The 25,648-nt window shown below is 53.3% G+C and overlaps 1 protein-coding gene across 1 annotated transcript in view; it reads left to right on the forward strand.

Moving 5' to 3' along the window:
- Nucleotides 1-25,648, forward strand: part of PLXNA2 (plexin A2) — a 212,532-nt gene that overhangs the window by 166,695 nt on the left and 20,189 nt on the right. The window contains exons 13-22 of the mRNA XM_047704244.1: nucleotides 6,072-6,223; nucleotides 12,419-12,536; nucleotides 14,529-14,665; nucleotides 15,595-15,762; nucleotides 15,908-16,001; nucleotides 20,310-20,549; nucleotides 21,174-21,317; nucleotides 21,592-21,826; nucleotides 24,498-24,640; nucleotides 25,262-25,530. Of these exons, the coding sequence (XP_047560200.1) occupies nucleotides 6,072-6,223; nucleotides 12,419-12,536; nucleotides 14,529-14,665; nucleotides 15,595-15,762; nucleotides 15,908-16,001; nucleotides 20,310-20,549; nucleotides 21,174-21,317; nucleotides 21,592-21,826; nucleotides 24,498-24,640; nucleotides 25,262-25,530 (1,700 nt within the window). The remainder of the gene's footprint in view (nucleotides 1-6,071; nucleotides 6,224-12,418; nucleotides 12,537-14,528; nucleotides 14,666-15,594; nucleotides 15,763-15,907; nucleotides 16,002-20,309; nucleotides 20,550-21,173; nucleotides 21,318-21,591; nucleotides 21,827-24,497; nucleotides 24,641-25,261; nucleotides 25,531-25,648) is intronic.

Raw genomic sequence — 25,648 nt, forward strand, 5'->3', positions numbered from 1 at the left:
GGAGGCATTTCTTGAGATTCGGATGGTGCAATACTGCATTGCACCCGAACCACACATAGACACTTCCCGTCCTCCCTCTGTCCTTAGAAAACACAGTTTGCTCTGCGGTCGGGTTGGGACCAGCGTTTCCCAGCAGTGGAGAACTGGGGATACTTACGCAGGGCTGCTGTGTTCCAGGCAGTGTGCTAAGTATCAGGTCGCTAAGCAAAAGTGAGATCATCTCTGTCCCAAGATAGTAATTATCTTATTGAGAAAAGAAGCGGTTTACAACCTGGCGTGCCCCTGACTTTCTCGGGGCATTCACTAAAGGCAGTGGGGAGTGTGGGAGCAGGTGCTGTGAAATCTGCCCCGGGGGTCAGAGAGGCTTGTAGGAGAGGTAGGCCTGGTCAGTGGACATGCCTGGCCTGTCAAATGCACCTGGCCTTTAGACCCTATAGCCCTGGGGACCCTTAGCTCTCCCCAGGAGCACATGCCATACAGGAGAAAGCTGAACCTGAGCCCTGGGGAGGTGGGCCCGGGAGGAGGGCACAGCGGGAGTCAGCACAGAACACAGGAGTGCCGTAGCCCTCTTCCCCCCACCCCCAGCAACAGCAGCTGCTTCTGGGCACTTCTCTACCTCAACCCCTGCTTTTGAGATCCCCAGAGGAGAAGTTCGATAGATTTCTGGTCCACCGGAGAGTACGTGCTGAGTAGCATGGGGCTGAAATGATCAATATCTAAAGATCCCAGCTGATTTCACATGGTTTCAGCTCCCCTCCCCCTCTCTGCACACCCTCTCTACACACACTCACACACACTCATCCACATCCCAGACTGTCAAGCCGTTTGTGTGGGTGTCTCATTCAGAATTACTTTCCTGGAAGCATTCATTGAGTTCATTGTGTGATGCTTTGCCTACCCCAGAATGGCTAATCGCCAAGGGAAAAAGAAATGGCTAGAAAGGAGGGAGGAAAGAATGAAGACCATTTTAGACAGGGCCAGTGTCCTCCCAAATTTATTCTGGGTGAAAGGGTGATGTCTGGCTCAGAGTATGCTTCCGCACAGGGCCCAGAATCCCCCAAAGCCAAGTTCCCATCCTCAGCAGCATGGACAGGCTCAGGCTGTAGGACGCCTCTCAGGTTTTCTCCAGTCAGCCCGTGGGCAGCGCTCTCTACCCCCAGTCACGCCTGCGTCTAAGTTCCCCAGGCCCTGTGTCCTCCTTCCAGAGAAACAGAAAGATTGCCAGCCTCTATAAACTCCCTGCCACTCCACCATCCCCTATCTTCACGATCTGGGAAGGCACAGGTGCAGGGGGAACACGGGAGAGGAAACTGCCAGCTAACCCACTGTCCTGTTAGGGACTTTCCAGTGTTGTCTTTCTTAACCTTCAGAACGTCCCTGGGAGGGAAGTATTGTTATCTGTTTTCTGATAAGGACCCTGAGATTGAAGGTCATGTTGCTCACACATGTTAGAGCGAACATTCAGGTTCAAGTCTGTCTTGCTGTCTTCCTGCTGCAGGTGCTCCCCGGGTCCCCGGTGGGTTCTCTTCCCTCTCCTAGAACAGCCAGCAGCAAGGGCCTTCTGAACTGGAAGCCAGGACACGTGGATCTGGCCACCATCCCTCCCCTGTCTTGGTTCCCCTCTGTCAGTCGGTGGGAGTGATCTATATAATTCCCATCCTGCCTTCTCACTCTCACCCCTGCAGGAGGCTAGCTCTCCCCTGCCCTGAAGCCCCAGAACTTCTTCCGGATCGGAAAGGTTCTCCTTGTAGTTCTGCAAGCAGGGAACTCCACCAACTTGGTCATTATAGACCTATGTCCTTCTCCCAAGAGAACCAAGCTTCGCAGATGCTGCATGGAGCACCCTGAATCTAATGTTGCTTTTAGGATTGCTTGTGGGCCATCTCTAGGGTGGATGTGGGATCCCACAGCTGCCTGGCATCCTAAAAGATCCTGTTCACTTTCTTTCTGAAGAGTAAGTCCCTTTCCATCAAGCCCCCCCTCTATAGCTTCTCCCTGATACTTGATCCTGGGAGAAACAAGGAAAGCAGGATGCCTGGGTTTTTACCACTCTAGGCCACTGCTCAGACCTCAAGTCCCTTATTCTCTGAGCTACCTGGAAGCCCTCAGGTGTTAGGGGATGTGTCTGACAGGATACCTTTCTCTGTTCCTTTGCACCCTGAGCCCAGACCTCCACCTTGACTCACTCTGATTTTAAGCTGGGGAGAGCACACGTGAAGCAAAGGCACGGAGATGTTTAAAGTGCCGTGCGTGGGCGGGAACCGCTGGCAACAACAGCTGGCATCTGGGTAGAACATGGAGGACATAGTATAAGATAGCAGATGTGGCTGAGAAGTAACAAAGATCAGAAGTAACAAAGATCAGAAGGATGAGGGGCGCCTGGGTGGCTCAGTCCGTTAAGCCTCTGCCTTCATCTTGGGTCATGATCTTGGGGTCCTGGGATCTAGTCCCACATCGGGCCTTCTGCTGGGGGCGGGGGGAGTATGCTTCTCCCTGTCACTCTCCATCTCTCAGATAAATAAAATCTTTAAAAAAAAAAAAAATAGAAGAAGAAGAAGAACTTGAAGGACGAGTGCCAGGCCAGGAATGAGGGAATTTGCCTCGTCAGTGGTCAGAGCCATTAAAGGTTTTCCGAGCAAGCGACTAGTCACCTGGCCAAGGGTGTGTTCATGGAGGTCAGCCGGTGGCAAGAGGAAGTTAGCTTTAACATTGGACCACCTTGCAGTTAGTGCGAGTGAGAGCTGTTGGGGCTCTGCTTATCGCCGCCCGGGAACACAGAGCGGGGCACACATTCGAAGATGCCGGGGAATAAGATCTGCTAGTGTCTGGTGACTGTTATTTATTATACCTGGTAGGTAGGTGAGGGAAAGGAGACAGGTGAAGGTGCTTGCAAGGTTCCTGGCTGGGTGCACAGTGATGCCATTAACCTTGAAAGAGAATCTGGGAGGATAATCAGGTTGGGAGTGGAAGGAGGAAAAATTAAGAGTTCATTTTCAGACACGGTGAAATTTGAGGGGCCTGAGGGACATACCTGTGGAAGCAGAGATGTCCAGGAGCAATTGGATATATGGATATGGCGCTCAGGAGAGAGGTCGGAGCGGACGATATAGATTTGGAAGTCATCAGTAATGGAGACCTGGGGAATCCTTTCGCAAATCAAATGCTCACCTCCTCAGCTGTGTTTGGGAAATCCTGACTTTTACACATCAGTTATATTTTAAGCAAGGAAGACGTAAGCTGGGTCCCTCGTTGCTTAATGCCTCGACCCCAAACTCCTTTGCCACCTACCCCAGGTGCCGGCAGCATAGCACGGAGCACGTGCTGTGTGGGAAAGAAGACCCCCAGGGCCCCAGCATCCCCCAGGCCTTCTCCAATGACCCAGCAGGACTCTGGTTCTCCAGGTTTGGATTCCAGCAGCCGTTAGTTAGCTTACAAGTGATCGGCTGGCATCTCCACACCCCAAACTAGCTATCTCTTTGCACGTGTCTTCATGCCAAGACTACAAAACTTGCTAACAATTAAAAAAGAAAAAAAAAAAAAGTCTTTCTTCTGTAAACAATATGCTGGCTTATGCTTCTGCTCAGCTCTGCGCTGGCAGATGGACCCGGCGGCCCCTCCCAGGGACAGTCATGTCTCAGACCCCACCCTTGAATGTCAGAAGGGGACATTGCGATGACTCGCCAGCTGAAGGAAGCTGCTTCGCAGAGCCTGCCAACGCTGTATATATCCACAGTACAATCCCCACATGCTACCTGCGAGATGGAAATATTTTTAGGCATTCCAGAAAGATTTCGTTTCACAGTTTTTCTGAAAGGTTGTAATTAACTGCAGCGAGCAAAAGAATGTATTTTTAAAAATAAAAGTGGGGGAAGGAGAGCAAAGCGATCACCACCGTTTTGTCAGTTCCGTTTGGTAGGTGGGTTCCGGTCATCCAGGTGACTGGGGGAGGGGCAGGAGGGGCCTGTGGAGCTCATTCCCAGATCAAAGGAGAACCGGGCACTTGAATTTGCTCAAAGCAAATTCCTTCTGACTGATGTCTCCTGCAGGGGCTCGGAGGCATCCCCTTCCCTGTTCCTCATTAACAAGGGTCTGTCTAGCAGAGCCAAGGGGGCCCAGGTTCCAGGGGAGAGTGTGACAGCCAAGATCCCCTATGGGTTATTTTTAGATTCCGCCCCTCCCCACACACACACACAGGAAAGCTGTGGGGCTACTGGTTCCTCAGGCCAGCTCTTTTCTCTCTGCATTGTTCTGCTTCTCCAACTCACACCTAACACAGAAATGCCTCCAAGCCAACTCCACTCTCCTTCTCTTGATTCAGTTCATGAATCTTATTTAGTTCTATTCAGAGGGTAGGATATTTTATTCCCAGAGAAGGAATGGAGAGCCTCAGACAAGGTGACTTGGGTGAAATGAACCCCAAGATGAGAGAGCTCATGGCCTAGCCCGTCAAGGAGGAAAGGAAACCACGCCATGTAAGACTTAGAAAAGAGGATGGGGTCGGGCGGACTGAGTTCAAGTCCTGGCTTTGCACCAACTTGATGAGATCCCAGGAGTCAGCCGGGTGGGGAAGGAGGCCTATTCTGGTCCTCCTCCCCACCATCCTCTCTTCTCTGCCCACCATCACCTGGGCATCCATGGTCAAGTTGTTTGCACAAGTCATAGTGCTCACATCACAGGAAGAGCTCACTGCCCCTCTGGGGAGCAGGAAAGAGGGAAGAGTTTCCAGAACCCTCTACAGCATTTCACCTATACTGACCTATCATCTCTGCCCTGGGACACATTTGACTCCATTGCCCACTGGATGCCCTGCCAGTATGTATAAGGTTAAAGGGAGGCTCCCAGTGGGACCCAAGGGCAGAAGGTCCCAGGCTGCAGCTTCATTTAGGAGATTTTGGTGGAGTCTTGGCCTTGACCAAGCCACCCTTCCCTTTCTCCATCCCTCCCTCCCACCCGGTCTTGCCTTTCTTATGGTGTAGTGAAAAGAGCTTCAGACTTTTTTACAATTGTACATACAGGTTGGACAAGAATCTTACTGTAAGATACTCTGAGCCTGCTTCCAGTGATTCGCTTAACTTCTAACTTCCTCCTGCTTCAGATAAGTATGAACAAAGGATGAACAAAGGATGAACTTACTCCCTGGGCTCTCTATCTGTTCCATCCCAAAGAGCCACATTTTTCCAAGAGCCTTATCTAATCTCAGACAGAGGTTTACACCTTGAGAGAGCTGGATATCTTTTCCTGTTGGGTCAAAGCAAAATGAGAGAGCATTTGGTGACTGAATTAGGAACTAATGCAATGATCTTTGCTAATGAGAAGCCAGCAAAATTTGGAAATCCTAAAGTTATTTTTTTTTTCATGATTCCAGCAGGCTTCATGGGATTTTTTTTTTTTTGCAGCACAATGTCAAACACACTTCACATCTTTCACCATACCCCCAAAGAAATTCCTAATCTCGGACTCCTCTGGGCTCCCACAGCTTTCCTCTGAATCCATCTTATCACTGTGTGCCGCGCATCAACATTATTTAAAGCTTCCTTTATCTCTTCCTCCTTGACCAGAAGTTCCTTGAGGGCAAATTTCCTGATTTCCGGACTATTTGCCATTGTATCCCCCGGGGCGTCTAGCAGGCGGGAGGGGCAATAATAGCACAGAACAATGACAAAGCCCTTTTCCCGCCAGGCTGGTAGAGATGATTATCCCCACCTTCACAACTAAGCATTGAGGTTTCAAGAGATTAGGTGACTCGATCATAATCGGACGGCTTGTGAATTAGAGACACATCTCAAACCAGGGTTTTCGTCCAGGCCTTGCTGATCTTTTTTTTTTTTTTTTTTTTTTTTTAAAGTAAATGAATGCATGAATGAATTAATGACTTCAGGAACCAAGGAAGTCATATAAAACGAGATGATGTCAGGAGCCTAGATAGGCTACAAGAAGTAAAGGAAACATGCTCCGTTCCCCCAGATTCCGGGTGTGCACGGGGTCCCGCAGCCTCCCTCCGGGCAGGGTGAGGACCCCGCTGCCTCTCCCCTGTGGCCCCGCAGGTTTGTGATCCCATTTCCCTCCCGCAGATCTTGACGGTGTCTGGACCACCTGAAGGAGGGACTCGAGTGACCATCCATGGTGTGAACCTGGGCCTGGACTTCTCTGAGATCGCCCACCACGTGCAGGTGGCTGGGGTGCCCTGCACCCCCCTGCCGGGGGATTACATCATCGCTGAGCAGTGAGTCCAGCCCGCTCTGGCCCCGCCCTTTTCCCCACGCAGCTTCAGGGTGGGGACTCTCCCATGCCCTTCCCTGGGATGTCTCCAGGATTCCCTCGCATCCCTTTCCTCCCGTGGACCCTGCCCCCAGAAGCCTGCCCGGAGCCCTCTTCTGCCCCGCCTCCTCTCCCGAAGGCTCATACCCTCTGTGATGCCCCGTTCCCTGGCTCGTGAGGCCTCCGAGGTCCCGGCACGACGCTGCCCCTCATTCCGTCTTCGCCTGGCCAGTGGTGACTGAGCCATGTTCCCAACCAGCCCAGGCTCCTCCTGGGTCTCCCTGGCCCCTCCCCTGCCAGCCCCCATTGGAATGCATCCCGCACGGTGGGCTGCAGGCAACAATTTGTTTGGCTCGTGGGGTTCTGACAGCAGCTTAATCCGAGCAGGGCCTCCGCCGGAGCAAATTCATTTATTTCACTAAGGGAAATGTCAGCTGGAAATTAGAAAATAGGCGTGTAGCAGCGGACAGGCGAACGGGGCTCCAGGAGTGACATATGTTCCAATTTGGGGGCGTTCATTTGGCAGTGGCGACCGCTGTGGAGTCGGTGGGCAGGAGCTGGGCACAAAGCTGGGGGCGGGAGTTTGGCAGGAGGGAGGCTTCCTACCCAACAAGAGACAGCGAGGGGGAGCAGTCGGATCATTCTGCATGATTTGTCAGGTAAAGTGGAGTCAGGTCACCCTGGTTCCATTGAGAACACAGCTGGGCCAGGGGTGCTAGGAGCCCTCGCCAGAGCAGGGGTTGTGGGAGGGGCTTCTCTCCCTTAGCTCCACCTCCCGGAGCCCCAGGCTCCTCCCCCTGACGTCCCCAGAGCCAGCCTCCCATAACAACCAGAAAAATGACATCACTTTATCTTCTGTCAGTACTTGCACTTTCTCATCCATTATCTCACTTTAATTGGGAAGGACTCTGAGAGATAGATGTTGCTATCGCCCTTGACAAAGCAGGAGAAAGCCAAAGGCTTGGAGAAGTGAAAGGACTTCCCCAGTCCACTCCCTGCACAAGTGTCCGAGGTAGAGCCGGAACCTGAGGCCCCTGACTTCTCCTCCAGGTCTCTCCCATGTCCTAAGAGCGATGGGACAAGTCTCCTGGACAAGAGTGGCCTGAAGATCCCATGATACATCAGAGAGTGGCCTCTGGGGTCAGGGCCCACGATCCTGACATGACCCAGAGTAGGGTCAGAGTCAGAGGAGTGAATTCGCAGACTCTGAGGACCACATGGAGGTCTGCTCGCCCCCACAAGTGGGGACAGGAAGGAGCCGTTCTGATCCTTCAGACCAGATCCTCCCCTGACAACCTTATCTCTGCAAGGACTGAATCTTAGAGGAAAGGCTGGCTGGGTCTCCAGGGGAGAGGTGAGGAAGAGGAGCCAAAAGAGAAGGTGAAAACATCTCGGGCAGGAGGCAGGACAGAGTCCTTCCGGGTCAGCATCCTGCCGGGCGGGGCTAGACACTCGGTCCCACTGACACCGAATCTGCCTTGGCCTCAAGGGCCGCCTTGCGCCTCTGGACACAGGCCAAGTGTCCAGCTTGGTGAGATGCCACAGGGCTCCAAAGGAGAGGGTCTGGGGGGGCCTCCGGTTAAGGCTTTGAGCTGAGAAGTACGCACTCTTGAGCAGCTGGACACAGATCTCATGGGATTTGGAATACATAGGCGGTCTAAGTCCCGGCTGCTTTGCTCACCGGGCCTGAGACCTCAGCAGACTGTCTGACCTCTCCGACCTTCCTCGGCCTGAAGGAAGCCATGATTCCACTGCACGGGTTTGGGGACACTTTCAGGAAGATGCGGAAATGGGCACTACGGTGTGCCCTAGGAATGGGCGGCAGTATTCTGTCTTGAAATCAAAGACACCACCCTCACTCAGGGCCATGAGGGAGAAAGTGCCAAGAGACGTGAGAAGCAAGGAGGTGAGGAGAGCCCAGGGAGGCGACTGGCCACCAGGGGTCCCAGCTGAGGCCAGTGGCCGGGCACCCTAGAAAACCTCCTTCTTCTGGGGTGCCGGGTGGGCAGGAGGGAGCAAGCCCTCTCTGCACCTCGGCTGGGGCAGCCCTGCTTCCCCACCATGTCAGGGTCATCGCCACTCTCAAGGTTTCGGAGTTTGTGAACATCATTTAAGCCTCCATCCAAGGCAGCGAGCATCAGGCACAATCGTTACAGATGTCTGGGAGAGATGAATTTGGCTACACGAGCCAGCGCAGTGTCCCGGGTGCGGGCAGGATTAGCAGGCACAGTAATGGCTCACCATATGCTTGTGCCTTTCCATCTATCACTCAGCAATTAGGTTAATGTTGGTTAAAGGGTCCCACTTAGTCCTGCAATCAGCACCCACCTGTCCGTGGAGGGCCAGCCGATTCCATCACAGGACATGTTCCGGGTGATACGATGCAGGTAGAGGCTTAAAGTCTGCCCCTCCGGAGACAGGGACAATGCAAGAGGGACTCCTCCAGGGTCCTCAGACCACCTGCCTTCCTCCTGCCTCCTCTGCTGTACCTGTGAACCCAGGCCTGGCTGGCTGGATGTTCCCTGCCTGGGCTCTCACCACAGGAGTGTACACTCAGGGGGGAGAAAGGCACCGTCTCTGCCAGGCTGGGGGTGGGGGGGGGTACAGTATGGGGGTGAGCGCCCTGGACTAGGGCCCAGGAACTCAGTTGTTGGTGAGCTGGGTGACTTTGGGCAAATCACTTTGCTCCCAGATCCTCAAATGTCTCATCTGGAGAATGGAGAACTGGATGTTCTCTACAGTTGCATCTATGGTCCTCAGGATGTCAGAGCAGTAAACGCTCTGCCCCACGGAACTGCCCCTCCTACCATTAGCGAGCCTGTGAGTGTCACACATGTTTCTCCAGACGCTCCCTCTCAACCAGGAAGGAGTTGAACCTCCAAATGCAGAAGCCGGGTCCTCATTCTGCAAGGAAAAAGTTTAGGCATCCTCAGCTATGGTCTCCTTATGAGATGTAGGGAGCCTAGAGCCACCAGACACACCAGGAGGAGGCCAGGAAGGCAGGAGGCCCCCAGAAATCCAACCACAGGAAGCTTGCCGACTTGGAAGGCTTGAAGGAGGCAGCGGTGCACACACCGCAGCCTGGGATCACCCACACCCAGGAAGGTAGGGAGCACGGGTAGCCAGCTCTGAGTCTTGAGACATCAGCTGACACTTCCCCACCCTCCCCCCCACCTCCCCACACCCCCAACAACCTCATCCGCTCCCTCGAATTTCTGCCATGTCTACCTACCCCCGCCCCAAAACACATGGAAGGCGTTCCATTAATCCTAGAAGCGGTGGAACAGAATGGTCAAAGGCACAAGCTTTGGAGCCAGGCTGCCCTGGATTTGAATCGCGGCTCAGCCATTGTGACCATGAACGAGTCACTTGGCCTCTCTGAGCCTGAGTGTCATTACCCATAAAACGGAAATGATAAGACGCGCCTTGGAGGAGAGCCTGAGATGCCACGAGACCCTGTCTTGGGCAGTGCCTGCCCCAATCACGGCTCCATAAATTGTCACTCTTACTCTTATTACCATCCTGAATCTGTTTTGTCCCGACCCTCATTCCTCCATATAAGCCTTTCTACTCCCTGCAGCTACCCTTGCTTCTTCTTTACCTTCCTCTCTCCCTGGGCTCCAAGAACACATGCCTACGACAGATGCACTCAAGGATGCCCCTCCATCCTTCGGCACAAGCATCGCATCCCAGGAATGGAAAGAAGGGTTAGAGGCCATTGGGGTTCTTCCGCATGCTGACTCCTTAGGATTCTCACCCAGTTCTTCCCTTCCAGCCCAGACCTTCTCCTACGGCCCACAGCTGCCCACTTCCTGCTCCCCACAGCAGGATGAAATTAACCTCGGGGAGAGGAGGTGGGGAAAATTGTCAGGTGCAGTGCAGAGGCAGGGAGGGCATACACCTCGCCGCAGCCCAGCCCCTGCACCTGCGTCATGCCCTCCCAGGTGGGGCCTTCAGAGCCAATGACCCAATGACCGTCACTTGGCCTTGGACGCTTGGGCGGTGCTCATCTCCCATCCATCCCTCTTCTCTCAGGTCCTTCATATGAGAAGCTTATCTCTTGGGACATGAGCCCTGAGTGAGAAAATATTCTAGAAAAGACAGTGTGCCAAATGGCTCCAGCCCCTTGTTAACTCCCTACGGAGACAGCTGAACAGTCCCTTCAAGGTTTTGTCCTCTTCTAGATGGACCCTTGGGACCGAGGAAGAAAAACATGCCCCTGACTTTCACATGTTCTCCTATTTCCTCTCTCCAGGACGTCAAACCTGCCATGATTTCCTCCTCCTTTCTTCTGGAGGATGACTCGAGCACAGAGTAGGGGAAGAGCAAGTAAGGGGCGAGAGGGCCCTGGTTAGAAGAGAGGGAGAGAGATTTATGTGCTCCCTCTCTTATGTGTCCTCCTCTTCCCCTGCAGTAGATGACAGAGTCTCCTGTCAAGCCCCTTGAGAGCACAGGGGATGGTTTGCAGGCTGGCGGGGACCCTGCACCAGGGGCAGGCACTAGGGCCCAGGAAATAGGATGAGAGATTTGTGACTCCAAGCAGGTAGCAGCATGAAAATAACCACATGTGGTACCTTAAATTAAGCTTCTCGACTGCTCTGCTAATGAGGTTTAAGAGGACAGCTATGTGTAAAATACTAATGGATCATCACAATTGTCTTTTCTCTGGGTGCGTAATTAATTTATTTATTCACAGAGAAAGGGAAGGGAGAGTATCCTTCCGTGTGCATTCAGTACTTTCTTGTTGAATCTAATATGCTAAACGTAATAAGACAGATATTGCATGTTAAGTCAATATTCACCAGGAGTTAAAGTACTTATTTGGGATTAACTGTTATGAAGGAGGTGGAGATCTGCGTGGCATGCCGTGTGTGCGAGCATGCAGTGTATTTGTTTAATGCAAGCTTTATTACATCGAAATGAAATCTCTGTTTAGTTACCTTCCTTCCTGGAGAAGTTGGGGAGATAAGCAGTGGCTGGTTAAACACCGACCTTCCCCGCAGTGCCAGGGTAATGCTTGGGATTAGCGTGCCTGGCTCTGTTTTCCTGGCTTCCCACTGAGCAGACTTGCCAGGGCACCGGGCTCCTGGGAACTCTCATACGGTGCTGGGAGGAAAAGCAGAGCCCTTTCTTCTGTCCCTAGCTTCCTTTTTTTTGCTGAGCCTGGTGGGGCCCTTTCCCACCCGCCCCATGCCTCCTAATTCCAGGCAAGAGGAACACCCAAGAACCTGATTTCCTCGGTCTCTCCCCTATCCTCCAGCTGCCCACCGTTTCGAGAAGGCTGCTGTGGCCAAGGCAACCAGTGTCTAAATGTGCTTGCTGTAACTGATCTCAGGCACCAGGGAAGTCATCACGGGGGGGGGGGCGGTATCGATCCCCTGCTTCATGAGAGAGAACTCTGCCGCATCCCCTCTTCCCTCCAGCGACCCAGCCTCTTAATGTGGGACGTGACTTCCAGCCCCACGGCGGGCTCCCTGCCTCCCCCACCATCGTAGTGCATGCAGACCTTGATTAAGTGGGAGTCCAATGTCGGATGCTGTCCTAATGAACTCATCCACCACCCACCCCCTCGCCGGCTACCGCAGGATTCCCCTCCTCCCTTTGGCCGGGGGCTCCCGTTTTGGGCACTCACTCTCTCACCAGATTATCCGTTCCCTTTTTAAAACTCACCGTAGGAAACAAACCACAATGGAATCAGCTTGACAAATAGGCCCTCCCTCCCTCCTTTTGGGAGAGTTGTGACTTTGGTTTGTCACACAGGAAAGAACACTAACTAAATCACCTGCCCTAGGTCTCTCTGCCCTAGGTCGGATGTTGGGTTTTATTCGACAAAGACTGGGTAGCTGCCCAGCGCTAGGTCCTGCACTCAGCACTGGGAAGATAGGGTTATTCAGAGAATTAGGCAACGTAGTGTCTGGGGACGCACCGGGCTTTGGAGGTGATCTCATTTAGTCTCTCACTGTACAGGTGAGAGGCTGAAGCCCAGAGAGGGAAAGCACTTTACCCGGGGTCACACAGCTAGAGGAGTGAGCAAGCTGAGTCTTGGTATAGCCCTAGTGCAAGGGTGTGAAGAGTCCTCCAACGGGATGGGAGTGAGCACTGCAGGCTGGGAGGACAGTTCTGGCCAAGCCTCTCACGGGAAGCTTTGCTCTCTCCTCAGGATCGTCTGTGAGATGGGCCATGCCCTCGTGGGAACCACGTCCGGGCCCGTGCGCCTGTGCATTGGCGAGTGTAAACCAGAGTTCATGACCAAGTCCCATCAACAGTACACCTTTGTGGTGAGTGTTGGGTCCTCCACAGGGCTGAGCTCCCAGCAGAGGCATGAGTCTGCTCCAGACTTCTCGGGAAAGTCCCACACCCCCCTCCAAAATCAGGGGTAGGATGGATGTGTGACTAACAATGCTGTTAGAGTCCCAGAGAGCCACAGGTTGGAGTGCTAAATAAGGCAAAATCAGGCCTTTCTTAGAAAGTGGATCCTACCCATAGGGCAGGGAGAGGCTGCCCCTTGTCCCCCCAGTGTGACATCTTAGTCTCATTCCAGCCTAATGAGGACAGATTGCCTTGGGGACCTAATTAAAAAGGTCTATATTTATCCACATGCTTTGTTTTCTGCCAAGGATATTGTAAGTAGGAGTTTAGAAAAGTCACTTCAAATCTCACGGGGACGTGTGTCTGCGGCAGGCCCACGGGATCAGGGTGTGCTTGTGAGTTGCTCTGTGTGTTGGGTGGTCACATGCACATACGCACATTCTCACCATTCTCACACCCGAAAACGTCTCCTCGCACTCAGGTGGCGGGCAGTAGAATCATGAAGGTTTTCCTTAAGGCCGGTCAGATTTTCCTTCTGAATCAATAGTGTGCTTCTGGGAGCGCCTGGGTGGCTCAGTGGGTTAAGCCTTTGCCTTCGGCTCAGGTAGTGATCCCAGGGTCCTGGGATCGAGACCCGCATCAGGCTCTCTGCTCAGCGGGGAGCCTGCTTCCCCCTCTCTCTCTGCCTGCCTCTCTGCCTACTCGTGATCTCTCTCTATCAAATAAATAAATAAAAATCTTTAAATTAAAAAAAAAATAGTGTGCTTCTGGGGATTTTCCCACAGAACCAGTAACTTGCCTCTGGGGCCCCAGAGTCCCTCCTCTGACCCTTACCTATATCACCACATTGAGTCATTCATTAAAAAGTGTTAACACCAGCCAAGGGGTCAAACGAGCATTGCTAAGAGTTTTGAAAAATCATTAAACCACAAAATGTTATTCTCTCTAAAACATTTTACCACTTGCTCTAGGTATTCCAGGCTCTGCCTTCTTATCTTGGCATCTCTGCCCTTTTTAGCCTATGGTCTTTTTCTCGTGTTGGAGAGCACAGCAGCCTACCCCGTCTCCAATGCAGGACAGACAGGGTCTCAGGTGGAGACAGAACGATAGACTGTCCCAGCTGGGAGGGGCCTTAGAGATCATTGAGCCCACACCCCTCTCGACATGGGTACAAACAAAAGCTCAGAATGATCCAGAGACTTGCTGCAGGGCCATGGACAGCAAATGGCTAGTGCAGGCGTAGTTGCTCAGTTAAATGCACTTTCCACTCCACTCCCCTATCCCCCAGGCAGGAGCAATTCCTCTCTGATTCAGGTCAGCTGCCTGATGCACTAGAGACCAGATGACATTTCTTTCAAGCTTCAGATTCAATTTTACAGGTTAGTGAGTTTACTAGAAAGTCCTGGTCACTGACGGGCCATCCTCCTGATGAAGGTTGGGGAAGCCATGTCAAGCGTTCACAGACAGCTCTGTGCACCAGGTCCCCTGCGGTGCCCCTCTCATGCTTCAGAGGGGACAGGACACATGTGTGGGCCATTAATGGAGGACTTGAGCTCCTTGGTGGCCCAATCTAGACAAGGATGCTTTATTCAGTCTTATCGATTTTGTGCCAAAAAAATCAGTACAGGCTCTAGATAGAAAAGCATTTTCAAATTGCTCTCAATTTGTAAACTAATTGATAGATTAGTCTGTGTTACCTCTGCCTTCCCATCAGGGTTATGAGCACGGGATTCCCCAGGGAGTTAATTAATTCTAAAACGCGGTGCTTCTGCCTTCCTTGGACATGCCAGAGCCTCTTCTTGGACACAGTCTCAGCTCCAGGAGAAGAGATTAGAAAAGGCAGGAAAAGTACCTGTACCCAGAGCACAGACACGGTCCCCCCTTTGGTTCTTACGTCTAGCCTGGGTCTGTCACTTTGGGCAAAACCTGAGCTGTGACCGTTTCTCTGCTTCTTTCCAAAGAACCCTTCTGTGCTGTCACTCAACCCCATCCGTGGACCAGAATCGGGAGGCACCATGGTGACCATCGCGGGCCATCACCTCGGGGCTGGCAGCAGTGTGGCTGTGTACCTGGGCAACCAGACCTGCGAGTTCTATGGGTAAGACGGACTCACAGGAGCCCTAGACGGCTGGACATGTGAGGCATGTGCACACCTGTTCTGGGCGTGTTCACACAGGTGCCCGCCCCATTGCTTCCACGGCGCGGACAGTCTGGGTCCAAACACCATTCCCATCCCTGTGCCAAATACATGCTACTTAGTTTATAGCAATATGCACCACTCGTGAACCCGCCAAGACACTTCTAAAAATAATTAGGATGAGGGCCCTGAGAACTGCTGGGGAGGAAATCCCAGAAACTCTTCGGTCATCATTGGGACTGGGCACTGATGAGGTCCCCACTCTGGGACCTTGAGAGACATGGAGGCTGCGTGGCCTCAGTCTTCCGCAAGCACACACACTCATCCTTGGGACATCTCTTGTGCATAAAAACCGGAACACCTGCTATTCACCGGATCCACCAATAAAGCCCTGGGGATATGCAGACGCCTGAGAGCATCCTGACAGAACCCATGGGTGAGAGCGCAGCATGCCTCAGGATTATCTCCTCCTCAGATTGGAAACCCCCTACGGACAAGGACTGTGCATTCCCTTCTCTGCGTAGTAGGTGCTCAGTAAATTTTTATTAAATGACTGACCAGACTCTTAAGCCCTGGTTACCTAGTCTATTCTAGAAAAATCCAGAAAAGAAAAGATTCCCCCAGAGCCCATGAAGCCCTGCCCCTGCCCCACATTCTGTAATCCCCCTCTCTAATTTGTTCCCTCCCTATTCCAACCAGAGGTGGAGCTCCGGTTAAAGAGGGACCCATATACACAGGCAAGGGGTCTGTTTCATTGTGTAGAGTAGGAAAGAACAGAGCACTTCGGGGCTACCCACACCCTCAGACCGAGGAAGATCCCAGAAGAAGCCAGAGAGCTCTCCCCGTTGCCCAGGCCTTTCTTCACCACTGTCCCGCTGTCTCCCTGTCAGGCGGTCAATGAACGAGATTGTGTGCGTCTCACCCCCATCATCCAATGGACTGGGCCCCGTCCCCGTTTCCGTGAGTGTCGACCGAGCCCACGTGGATAACAACCTGCAGTTCGAGTACATAGACGACCCCCGGGTGCAGCGCATTGAGCCCGAGTGGAGCATTGCCAGGTGAGGCAGAGGTGGGAGGGAGGCACCTGGCTGACCTGACATAACCCCTTCAGCCAGGTGTGACTTGGGAGGGGACCCAGGGGTGGTGGTGGCTCACAGTTTGAGGGGACTCTGAACCTGACCCAGCCTCTCTGCTTGTTCCCAGTGGCCACACACCCCTGACTATCACAGGCTTCAACCTAGATGTCATTCAGGAGCCACGGGTCCGAGTCAAGTTCAACGGCAAGGAATCTGTCAATGTGAGTACCCCCTAGTCTGCCTGGCCCTCCATAACAGTCCTTTGTCCACCTTTGTGATGTGCTGGGGTCCGTGTTAGCCCGGGAGTATCCACCAACCGAGGAAGAAAGTTAGTTCAAGACCCCGAGCCCAGAATCTGGGCCCCAAACACCCGAACCTTACAGTGACTCTTACAATGACCGTATAATCATTTCTCGTCGGAAGGCAGTCAATGAGTGTATAAATGCACAGGCTTCTGAGCTTGCGAGAAAAGGTGAAAGGGCTCCCGTTTCATATGCCGTGTTCAGTTGGAGGTCCGATAAGAAGCATTGTGGAAGGGTGAAGAAATTCTGCCTCCAGAATCAGGCGCTTCTGAATTGGAAGTGGGGCACTGCCATTTCTTAGTCGTACAGCCATGATCCGGTCATTTAAGCTCTGTGATCCTCTGTTCTCTGCCTGTAAATGCTAATGATAAGACTCTCCGCGCAGCTCTGTAACACACAGCCCCTGGCGGGCCCCGGGTGGGTGGAGGACAAACCTTCGTCACTGCACGTGGCTCCCTCTACCCCTGTGGCTAAGATGGCCAGTCCAACATTTGACTTGATTTTTTTCACAATGGATTTTTGTGATTTTTTTAAAAGAAGTTCTTGATCATAAAAGCAGAGATGGCGTTATCTGAGATGGCGTTATCAATTTTTCTTTTGTTTTAGTTTGTTCTAGAGGCTTCATCTCAGTCTTGTTAGCCAATATTTTCTGAAACACGATTGTATTCATAATAACAGTCCAGGAGGTGCTATTATGGCCATTATTTGTCATATAATTGCTATTATTACTGCTCTGACCTCAGAGGATTGAGTAGGCTGTGATGGAGATGGGAAAGATGGTGTTATCTATCCTCTCATCCCTGGCAGGATTCCAGCATGCTAGAAGCTTCCCTAGGAAGTGCTGAAAGGCATAAAAATGCACAGTCTTTGAAGGCTAGATCTGAAAAGGTTACAGGGATCCTCTGGTCCACCCCCCTCATTGTCCAGCTGCGGAAATGAAGGCCAGAAAGGAGTAATGGCTTCGCCCCAACCGGGATGGTAGCTGGTAGCAGGGCCAGCAGGATCCCCAAAAGCTGGGCTCTTTGCTACTAGAGCAGGTGAGGTGCTGGTGATTTGGTTATGACATTCCCCTGTGGCAGACATGTGGGGACACCTGTCACACCGTTAGTAGCTGCCACAGTCACAGCTCTGTGGGCCAAGAGAGCACAGGGCTCCTTATCCCACATGGAGAGTCTGATCCATGAGTGAAAGAGCCTGTGCCTCCACTCCACTTCAACTACCGAGGCCAGTAGCTCCCAGTGGCTCCCAGACCACCTTGTCAAACTCCAAGTCCTAAGTGGAAGGAAGGAAGGAAGGTGAGGGGTGGTGATGGGAACAGTGCACTCGCACTCAGCAAAGATGAAAGCCCCACACCAATTAGGTACGTGTTTTAAAGCATAGGTTTTATTATGACTCAGATGTGACAGGGCCGACAGAACAGGAGACAATTGCCGTCAGAAAGACGGTTTGTTGTACTCACGGAGCCACAGGGAAGGGGGCCTGCCATGCCACAGGGGGCCACGTGGGAAGCGCCAGGAGGGTGTAGAAGCAGAGGGAGAGAAAGGCGCTGTGGCAGGTACCTTTATTATCACTCCTGCGGGAAGGAACCGACCAGGCAAGGTGAGCGGGTTAAGGATTGCCCACTCTGAATCATGGTCGAGGGCTCTGGGGTGCAGGGGCTGTCCCCAGCTGCCCAGTACTTGGCCTGGTGTGGTCAGACACGGTGGAGAGCTGCTCAGAGCGTGTGAAAGGAGGTGTGTGTGGGGGGTGGGCTCGGGATTGATCGGGTCGCATTAGAACAGCTTGCTCTGGCTGGCGGACAAGTCGTTTGCTGTCTCTAGGTGTTGGCTGGCCCTGGGAGGGGAGGTCCTCCCGGTCAGTAGGCCCCAGATGTCACAGCATCAGAAATACAGAAAGTAAAAGACATGGTTAATGTAGTAAAGAGTAAGTATGTGACCAACAAGGTTAACCTCCAAAGCCTGCAGCCTCCATTCTCGGGAAGCCACCAGAAGAGAACAGTGGTCTGGGAAGGCCTGCTTGTACCTGACCTCCATGTGGAAAGACAGGTCCTGAGTGTCCCCTCCCCTCACCAGGGTACTCGTGCAGCCCCAGGGCAGGAATGTCCCAAGCGATTCCCCCAGCCACCCCCCACCTCCCCCCATGCCCTCCGTATTTCGAGGAGCTACATAATAATAATTCCTCCCTGTGGAGAGCTGGGCGTCGCAGACTCAGTCGTGACCAGCCTGGGGTCTGCAGGCCAGAGTGCCTGGAGGAGAGGCCTGGTGTGCAGTTTTCATCAAGCCTGGGTCTACACCTGGGAAGCTCATAAACTCGGCCTCTGCCTCAGTCTGGAGCGGTGGGAGAGCAGCACTCTGCCCGCCGCCCCTCCCCGGGGCCTGCCTGGGCACCAGGTCTTCCTCAGCCCTCTGGGGCTTCCTCTTGCCTCTGGAGTTTGAAGCAGCCCCAGTGAGAAGCGAGAAGGGCCAAAGCCAAGGCCACAAAACCCCAAGGAATGTTTGGCAAACAAAGTGCGGATGCAGCACCGGGCGGGCGGGCGGGAAGCAAACAGAGGCCGCTTGTTCGGGAGTGATTTGCTTATTCAGAGAGGAGTCCAGTCTGGGGTGCTGGGAGGCGTGCGGATGGAGATGGGGGAGCGGAGGGAAGAGTACTGCCTGCAGAGCACAGGGTCGGAGACTCGCCGGCTCAGCTCTGCCCGTTTGACAGCTCCCCCACCCCCACACTGTGTTCCTTGTGCCAGGGCGTCCCCAGCTGGAACACCAAGGGGCAGTCCGTCTCATACGGGACAGCGGCAGTTTGTACGGGAAGGGTGGGAGCAGGCCCTGCCCTCCAGCAGGGCATGAGGCCCTCAGTGAGCGGGTCTGATGAAACTCCTCCCCTCCCTCTGAAGCGCGGGGGTTAGTACTTGGACTTGGAGCTCTGACATAATCACTGTCAGCTTTTCTGCAGCTTCACACACGGTCCTGTTTTCAGAACATGAAGCCCATGCGTGTGTGTCTGTTGGCCAGACTCACAGCATGTGTGGACCTGCCAGGACAGCGTGTACTTGTGCAGCCGAGATCTCCCAGATGCCCTTGGCTATACCCGGGATGCCCGAAGCCCAAACCGGGGCGTGCTGAACACAAGCCAGGAGGAGAGGGGTGGGAGGTCAGGTTTTGTCTGCAGGCCACATGGGGTCCTGTGGTAGTTCCTTGGGGCTGGCCGCTGCCTTGGGCAGCCCCGGAATTAAACTGCCAGAGGAGGGAGCGGCACGACCCCTGCCAAGCAGGACCAGCAGCTAGAGTTCTCATAGGGACCCCAGGGCCCACCCAGAAAGAAAGGACATCATCAACTCAGTATCAGTACCGGGGCTGTTCCCTTGTACAAAGTGAGGGAGCAGAAGAGAGAGAGCCTGAAAAGAACATTCACAGAGTTGAAGAATTCTTTTTATTCATCAGTGTACTTAATAAACATTAATTCAATACCTACTGGGTGCTGGCAGAGGGCTCATCTCATGCTCCTTCCTGCTCCCCAACACACACACACACATACACACACACACCTTACACTGCTCCTGTCCTGCTTTGTCCTCAATCGCTCCACGCTCCCTCAACCCTAAGCCTGCTATCCCCTCCGCCTGGGACTCGTTCCCCACACCCCCCCCCCTTGTCTAGGTGGGTCCCACTCATTCTTTGGAATACATTACACTCATTTCTTCCAAGTGTCCCTGAATCATCTACAGCCCATGGCTGTGCATGCTCACACACGCGCGCACGCACACGCGCACACACACACACACACACACACACACACACACCCTGCTACCCTACCTGGTCCTTCCCCACCAGGGCATTTCTCACACCCATTCATGCATTTAACAGGGCTCCAGCCCCTTCTGCATACCAGGCCCCCTGCCAGGACTGTATGATAAAGCACGTTTGGTCCTTTGTCTCCCCCTGCAGACGGTGACGCTGTCGCTAGATGGCCCCGGCTCCTAGCACAGTGCGTGGCACAGACTAGGCGCTCAAACAGCGTTGGTGAATGAATGAATGAATGAATGACGTTAAAATGCATCCCCCCCCCCAAAAAAAAGTTTCACAGCCACTTTTCTCAAGGGGATCACCATCTCATGAAGATAACCAAGAACACAGTGGTGATGGGCCAAAGCAAGCAGGGTGGGAGGCAGTAGCATGACACCCCCCCACACACACACAGAGTCTGCATTTCAGTGTTGTGCTCTGGGCCTCCTAGGTGTGCAAAGTCGTGAACACCACCACCCTGACCTGTCTGGCGCCCTCTCTGACCACGGACTACCGGCCCGGCCTGGACGCCGTGGAGCGGCCTGATGAGTTTGGATTCGTCTTCAACAACGTCCAGTCCTTGCTCATCTACAACGACACGAAGTTCATCTACTACCCCAACCCAACCTTTGAACTGCTCAGCCCTACTGGAGTCTTGGATCAAAAGCCGGGATCCCCCATCATTCTGAAGGTAGGATGTGCAGAGTGTAGCCTGCCCTGCACGGTGATGGCGACACCCTCCCCCTCAACCCCGAGCCCTTCCTGTTCTCCTTTGTGGACTTGCAGAATTGCCAGCTCCCTGCAAAGGGGCCTTGTTTATAGATACGGACTCACCCGGCGAAAGATCTTGCAACTGGGATTCTCAAGAGACCCTTTCCAATATTTCTGTTTGATCTCGTGAGCTTCGGGACCCCAGGGTTCTGTAGCGCATCCGAAATAGACATTTCCTTTTATCGCCCACTTCCCTGGCTACCATAACCCGCATGTACATTTCAAGAGGTCATGGTTCCTTGGTACGATCTGTCCATGGTTTTTGTTACTTTTATTTATATCCCGCCTACCCTGGTCCATTGGAGGTCTCCCCTTCCTGTCTTCTTCCCCATCTCTTCCTAACTTTCTTTCTCTCCTCCCCACATTTTCCCTTTGGCTCTCTAAATTGCGGCTGTTTAACGTTTTCTCCAAAAACTTCCTGGGAGCCATCTATTGGCTTTTGCATGGCTGCCCATCCCCCACCTCTTTAATCTCTCTTTTAATAGGCGATTAGCTTCTGCACGCATGTGTCAATTATTTCTGTTAAGATTACTGTTATCTACAGGGCAAAAACCTCTGCCCTCCCGCCTCTGGAGGCGCCAAACTCAACTACACAGTGCTGATAGGGGAGACCCCGTGTGCTGTCACCGTGTCGGAGACACAGCTCCTCTGCGAGCCTCCCAACCTCACAGGGCAGCACAAAGTCATGGTGAGTGAACTCCCTTTCCTGACTTCCTCCTCTCCCCACCGTGCATGCGTGATCTGTCCTAAAGTAAGGCTTCTTCCTAACACCTCGTCACCATGTTCTGCATTGAAATGGGTAGGCGTTGAGGACACGAGAAACGACAGGCAGGTAATAAACAGGAAGTTGTTCCATGTCTGAGTCTGTATTGTGTGGTTGTGGTCTTTCATGCCCTCTCTGAAACATAAGGATGCGATGGCATGCCAGGGCTCTACAGCGTCTGCGTGTGTGCAATGCACAGGTTCACGTGGGCGGGATGGTGTTCTCTCCTGGCTCGGTGAGTGTCATCTCAGACAGCTTGCTGACCCTGCCAGCCATTGTCAGCATCGCGGCGGGCGGCAGCCTCCTCCTCATCATCGTCATCATCGTCCTCATTGCCTACAAGCGGAAGTCTCGGGAAAACGACCTCACTCTCAAGAGGCTCCAGATGCAGATGGACAACTTGGAATCCCGCGTGGCCCTTGAGTGTAAGGAAGGTAAGTGGAGGCACCGCCTCGCTTCCGGGCCCCATTTCTCTTCACCAGTCTTATTACCTCCTTCCTCTAGACAACTCCTCTCTACTGTCATGCCTCCCACCCTAAGCCTCTGCTTGCCCAGAAACTCCCTTTGCCTTTAGCGCCAGAGAAATCCTATTAAGAATGACCCTGGGGGCACCTGGGTGACTCAGTCAGTTAAGTGTCCCACTCTTGATTTCAGCTCAGGTCGTGATCTCAGGGTTGTGGGATTGAGCCCCATGTTGGGCTCTGCACAGGGCATGGAGCCTGCTTAAGATTCTCTCTCTCTCCCTTTCCCTCCACCCCACCCTTCTAAAAAAATGAATGCCCTGGTGAGTCCCCAGGCCTGCTCCTCTTGTTCTAGTCCTTCCTGTGCCCTGACTCACTCCCAGGCTGGCCCCCTTTCTCTCCCTTTCAGGTCCTCCATTTCCCCACAGTCGGAGCCTCCTAGGCTTGGCCCTCTCAGACCCTATAAACCCCCGCAAATGGGAGTCTAGTTCCTGGGTCTTGTGTTGCTGCCCTGGGAGCAGGTGGAAAGAGCAACAGGAAGGGCAGGGAGCTCCCACCTGCCTCTGGCCTCGGCCCTTCCCGCAGGGCTAGTTTCCTACCAGTGCCGCAGGCTGAGCGCGCCGAAGGCCGCCATTTGCTGGCGTCCTTGGCCACGGACGCATGTGGGAGTAGAGAATGTTTTCTTCTGTCTCCCACGCAACCACAGCCCGAGGTGACAAGTATCCCAGGCACCCCGCAGGCTGAGGACCCAGCCAGTTCTCTGAGTAAACATTTCAATAAGGAACCAAAACATTCTTCCTTTTGCTGCAAATGTCAGGATCAGAGACAAGGCCTCTGCTAGAACAAAACGAAGCGCTGAGTGGGGGACAGGTGGGCAAAGGCTTCTGTTGGTGGCGGGGCAGGGGAGGAGAGGGGACAGGGGCATCCTGGAGCCAGGCCTGCCACCAGAGGGCTGTGCCCCGAGGCTGGGTTTGGTGTTCTTAGTGTTCCCTTAGCACACACTATGTGTGCGCGTGTGTGTGTTAAAATATACAAAACATAAAATTTACCTTTTTTAACCCTCACTGTCTCTACACCCCAGGGCTCTTCCTTCCCCCAATTCAGTAGCATTAAGTACATTCACACTGTTGTGCAATCATCCCCACCCTCCATGTCCAGAACTTTCTCACCCTCCCCAGCTGAAACTCTGTAATCATTAAACCAAAAACCCCCACCTCCCCTCCCCATCAGCGGCTGGCAGCCACCATTCTGCTCTCTGTCTCTGTGATCTGACTACTCTGGGAACCTCCTGTAGATGGAATCCTACAGTATGTGTTCTTTTGTGTCTGGTTTACTTCACTCCGCATTTTAGAGCTTCACGCGGCAGAATCTCCTTCCTTTTCAAGGCTAAGTAGTGTTCTATTGAATATATGTGCCACCTGTTGTTGTTGTTGTTTTAAGATTTTATTTATTTATTTGACAGATAGAGATCACAAGTAGACAGAGAGGCAGACAGAGAGAGAGGAGGAAGCAGGCTCCCCACTGAGCAGAGAGCCCGATGTGGGGCTCGATCCCAGGACCCTGGGATCATGACCTGAGCCGAAGGCAGAGGCTCTAACCCACTGAGCCACCCAGGTGCCCTGTGCCACCTGTTTTTTATTCATTTATCTGCCCTTGGACCTTTGGGCTGTCTCCACCTTTCAGTAGCGTGAATAACCTTGCTATGAACATGAGTATACAAATATCTAAGTCCTTGCTTTCGGATCTCTTGGGTAGATACCTAGGAGTGGAGTTGCTGGGTCCTATGGTGACTCTGTTTGTCTTCGAGGAGCCACCAAATTTGGTTTCCAGAGCAACTGTACCAATATACATTCCCACCAGCAATGCACAAAGGTTCCCATGTTTCCACACCCTCTCCAGTTCTTGTTTTCCATTTTTCTTTTTTAAAAAATGTTATTTATTTATTTTGAGAGAGAGAGAGAGCACGTGAGCATGACTGGGGGAGAGGCAGAAGGAGAGAGAGAAACTCCAGCAGGCTCCCCGCTGAGCACAGAGCCCAACTCGGGGCTCAGTCTCAGGACCCTGAGATCATGACCAAGAGTCAGATGCCTCATCACCTGAGCCACCCAGGAGCTCCTCCGTTTTTCTGTAATATACATCCTAATGGGTGTGAGGTGGTATCTCATGGTGGTTTTCATGTTCATCATTGCCCAGGGTTTTTGCATCTTGGTTTATTCTCTTGCTTGGAGGAAAAAAAAAAAAAAAAAACAAAAAAAACAAAAACCCAGGAGCAAAGCTGCCTATTCTTGTCTTTGCTTCTCCCCCTGGCTACTGCCTCTCAGCTGTTTCTGGGACCTGCAGCCCATGCATGACCCAAATCATAGTATTCTTCCCTTTCCTTTGTTTTAACTACACTTGCAATACCTAGAAAGACACATCAAAATGATGCACCAGCATAGAAGGGGAAATAACCTAGAAATGACCCACTTGCCCACCTAAGAAAGGAGGCCTGGAGATAGCTCACCCCTTCTGGAAACATCCCTATACAACCCTTCCTGTCTGTACACCACAGGCCTGCCCCTCCTTCACAAACGTCTTCTCCTGCCTTGCCCCTTCCCTGTGCGGGTGCCCTCCTGAGCCTCCTCATCTCCCTGCACTTTCATAGCCTTTGCTGAGCTCCAGACTGACATCAATGAGCTGACCAGCGACTTGGACCGCTCGGGCATCCCCTACCTGGATTACCGCACCTACGCTATGCGAGTCCTATTCCCTGGCATCGAGGACCATCCCGTGCTGCGGGAGCTGGAGGTAATCCCTGCCACCCTCCCCGATTCACCCTGGCGGGGGGCACGGGGCCTGGGGGTCCTATCCCGGGAAATGCAGCTGAGGCCCAGCAGCTCCGAGGAAGGTCAGGAATGATGAGGACAAACAGCTGGGAACAGCTTCACCACAACAGGCAGATCTCGGCCAAGGGGGCCACGCAGGCTCTTTGGGATGATTCCAGGGGAAGGCTCATTGTCACTTTTTTAATTAATGACTAAATTAATTAGCTAAGATTCTGCCGCACTCTCAGATGGATTTAAGGTGGCTTACGGAGAGATGTGATTCTGTGAGGTTTGTTTGTTCATGTGTTGGTTTGTTTTACTAAAGATAATAAATCAGGGCAGGGAGGATTACAGGGAGACTCGTAAACCAAGCGGGTCTGACGGAGTAGCTCCTACCGAACCCCGGGGAAAATCAGATGGCCCACATCCCCTCAGAGGGCTCTGCCCGAGCCAGACCTCCCACCCTGGTGGGCGCGCAGAGCAGAGCAGAGACTGCAGTGATCTGCCATTCCTACCCCGTCCTGGGTTCGAGAGCCCGGCTGCCCTCTCAGGTCCGGGAGGCCGAGGCTGTCCTCTGAGGGCGCGCCCGTCCCGTCCACCCCAGGTCCAGGGGAACGGGCAGCAGCACGTGGAGAAGGCCCTGAAGCTCTTCGCGCAGCTCATCAACAACAAGGTGTTCCTGCTCACCTTCATCCGCACGCTCGAGCTGCAGCGCAGCTTCTCCATGCGCGACCGCGGCAACGTGGCCTCGCTCATCATGACGGGCTTGCAGGGCCGCCTGGAGTACGCCACTGACGTCCTCAAGCAGCTGCTCTCTGACCTCATCGAGAAGAACCTGGAGAACAAGAACCACCCCAAGCTGCTGCTCCGGAGGTGGACCGCGCGGCGGGGGGCGGGGAGGGCGGCTGGTGTTGGGGGGAGAGGGGGAGCAGGTCGGCGGGGCTGGGGGTGGGGTGGGGCCGGCACACACACGCGAGGCGTCTCTGGAGCA

The sequence above is a fragment of the Lutra lutra genome, chromosome 15 (assembly GCF_902655055.1).
Source record: "Lutra lutra chromosome 15, mLutLut1.2, whole genome shotgun sequence".
Lineage (NCBI taxonomy): Eukaryota > Metazoa > Chordata > Mammalia > Carnivora > Mustelidae > Lutra > Lutra lutra.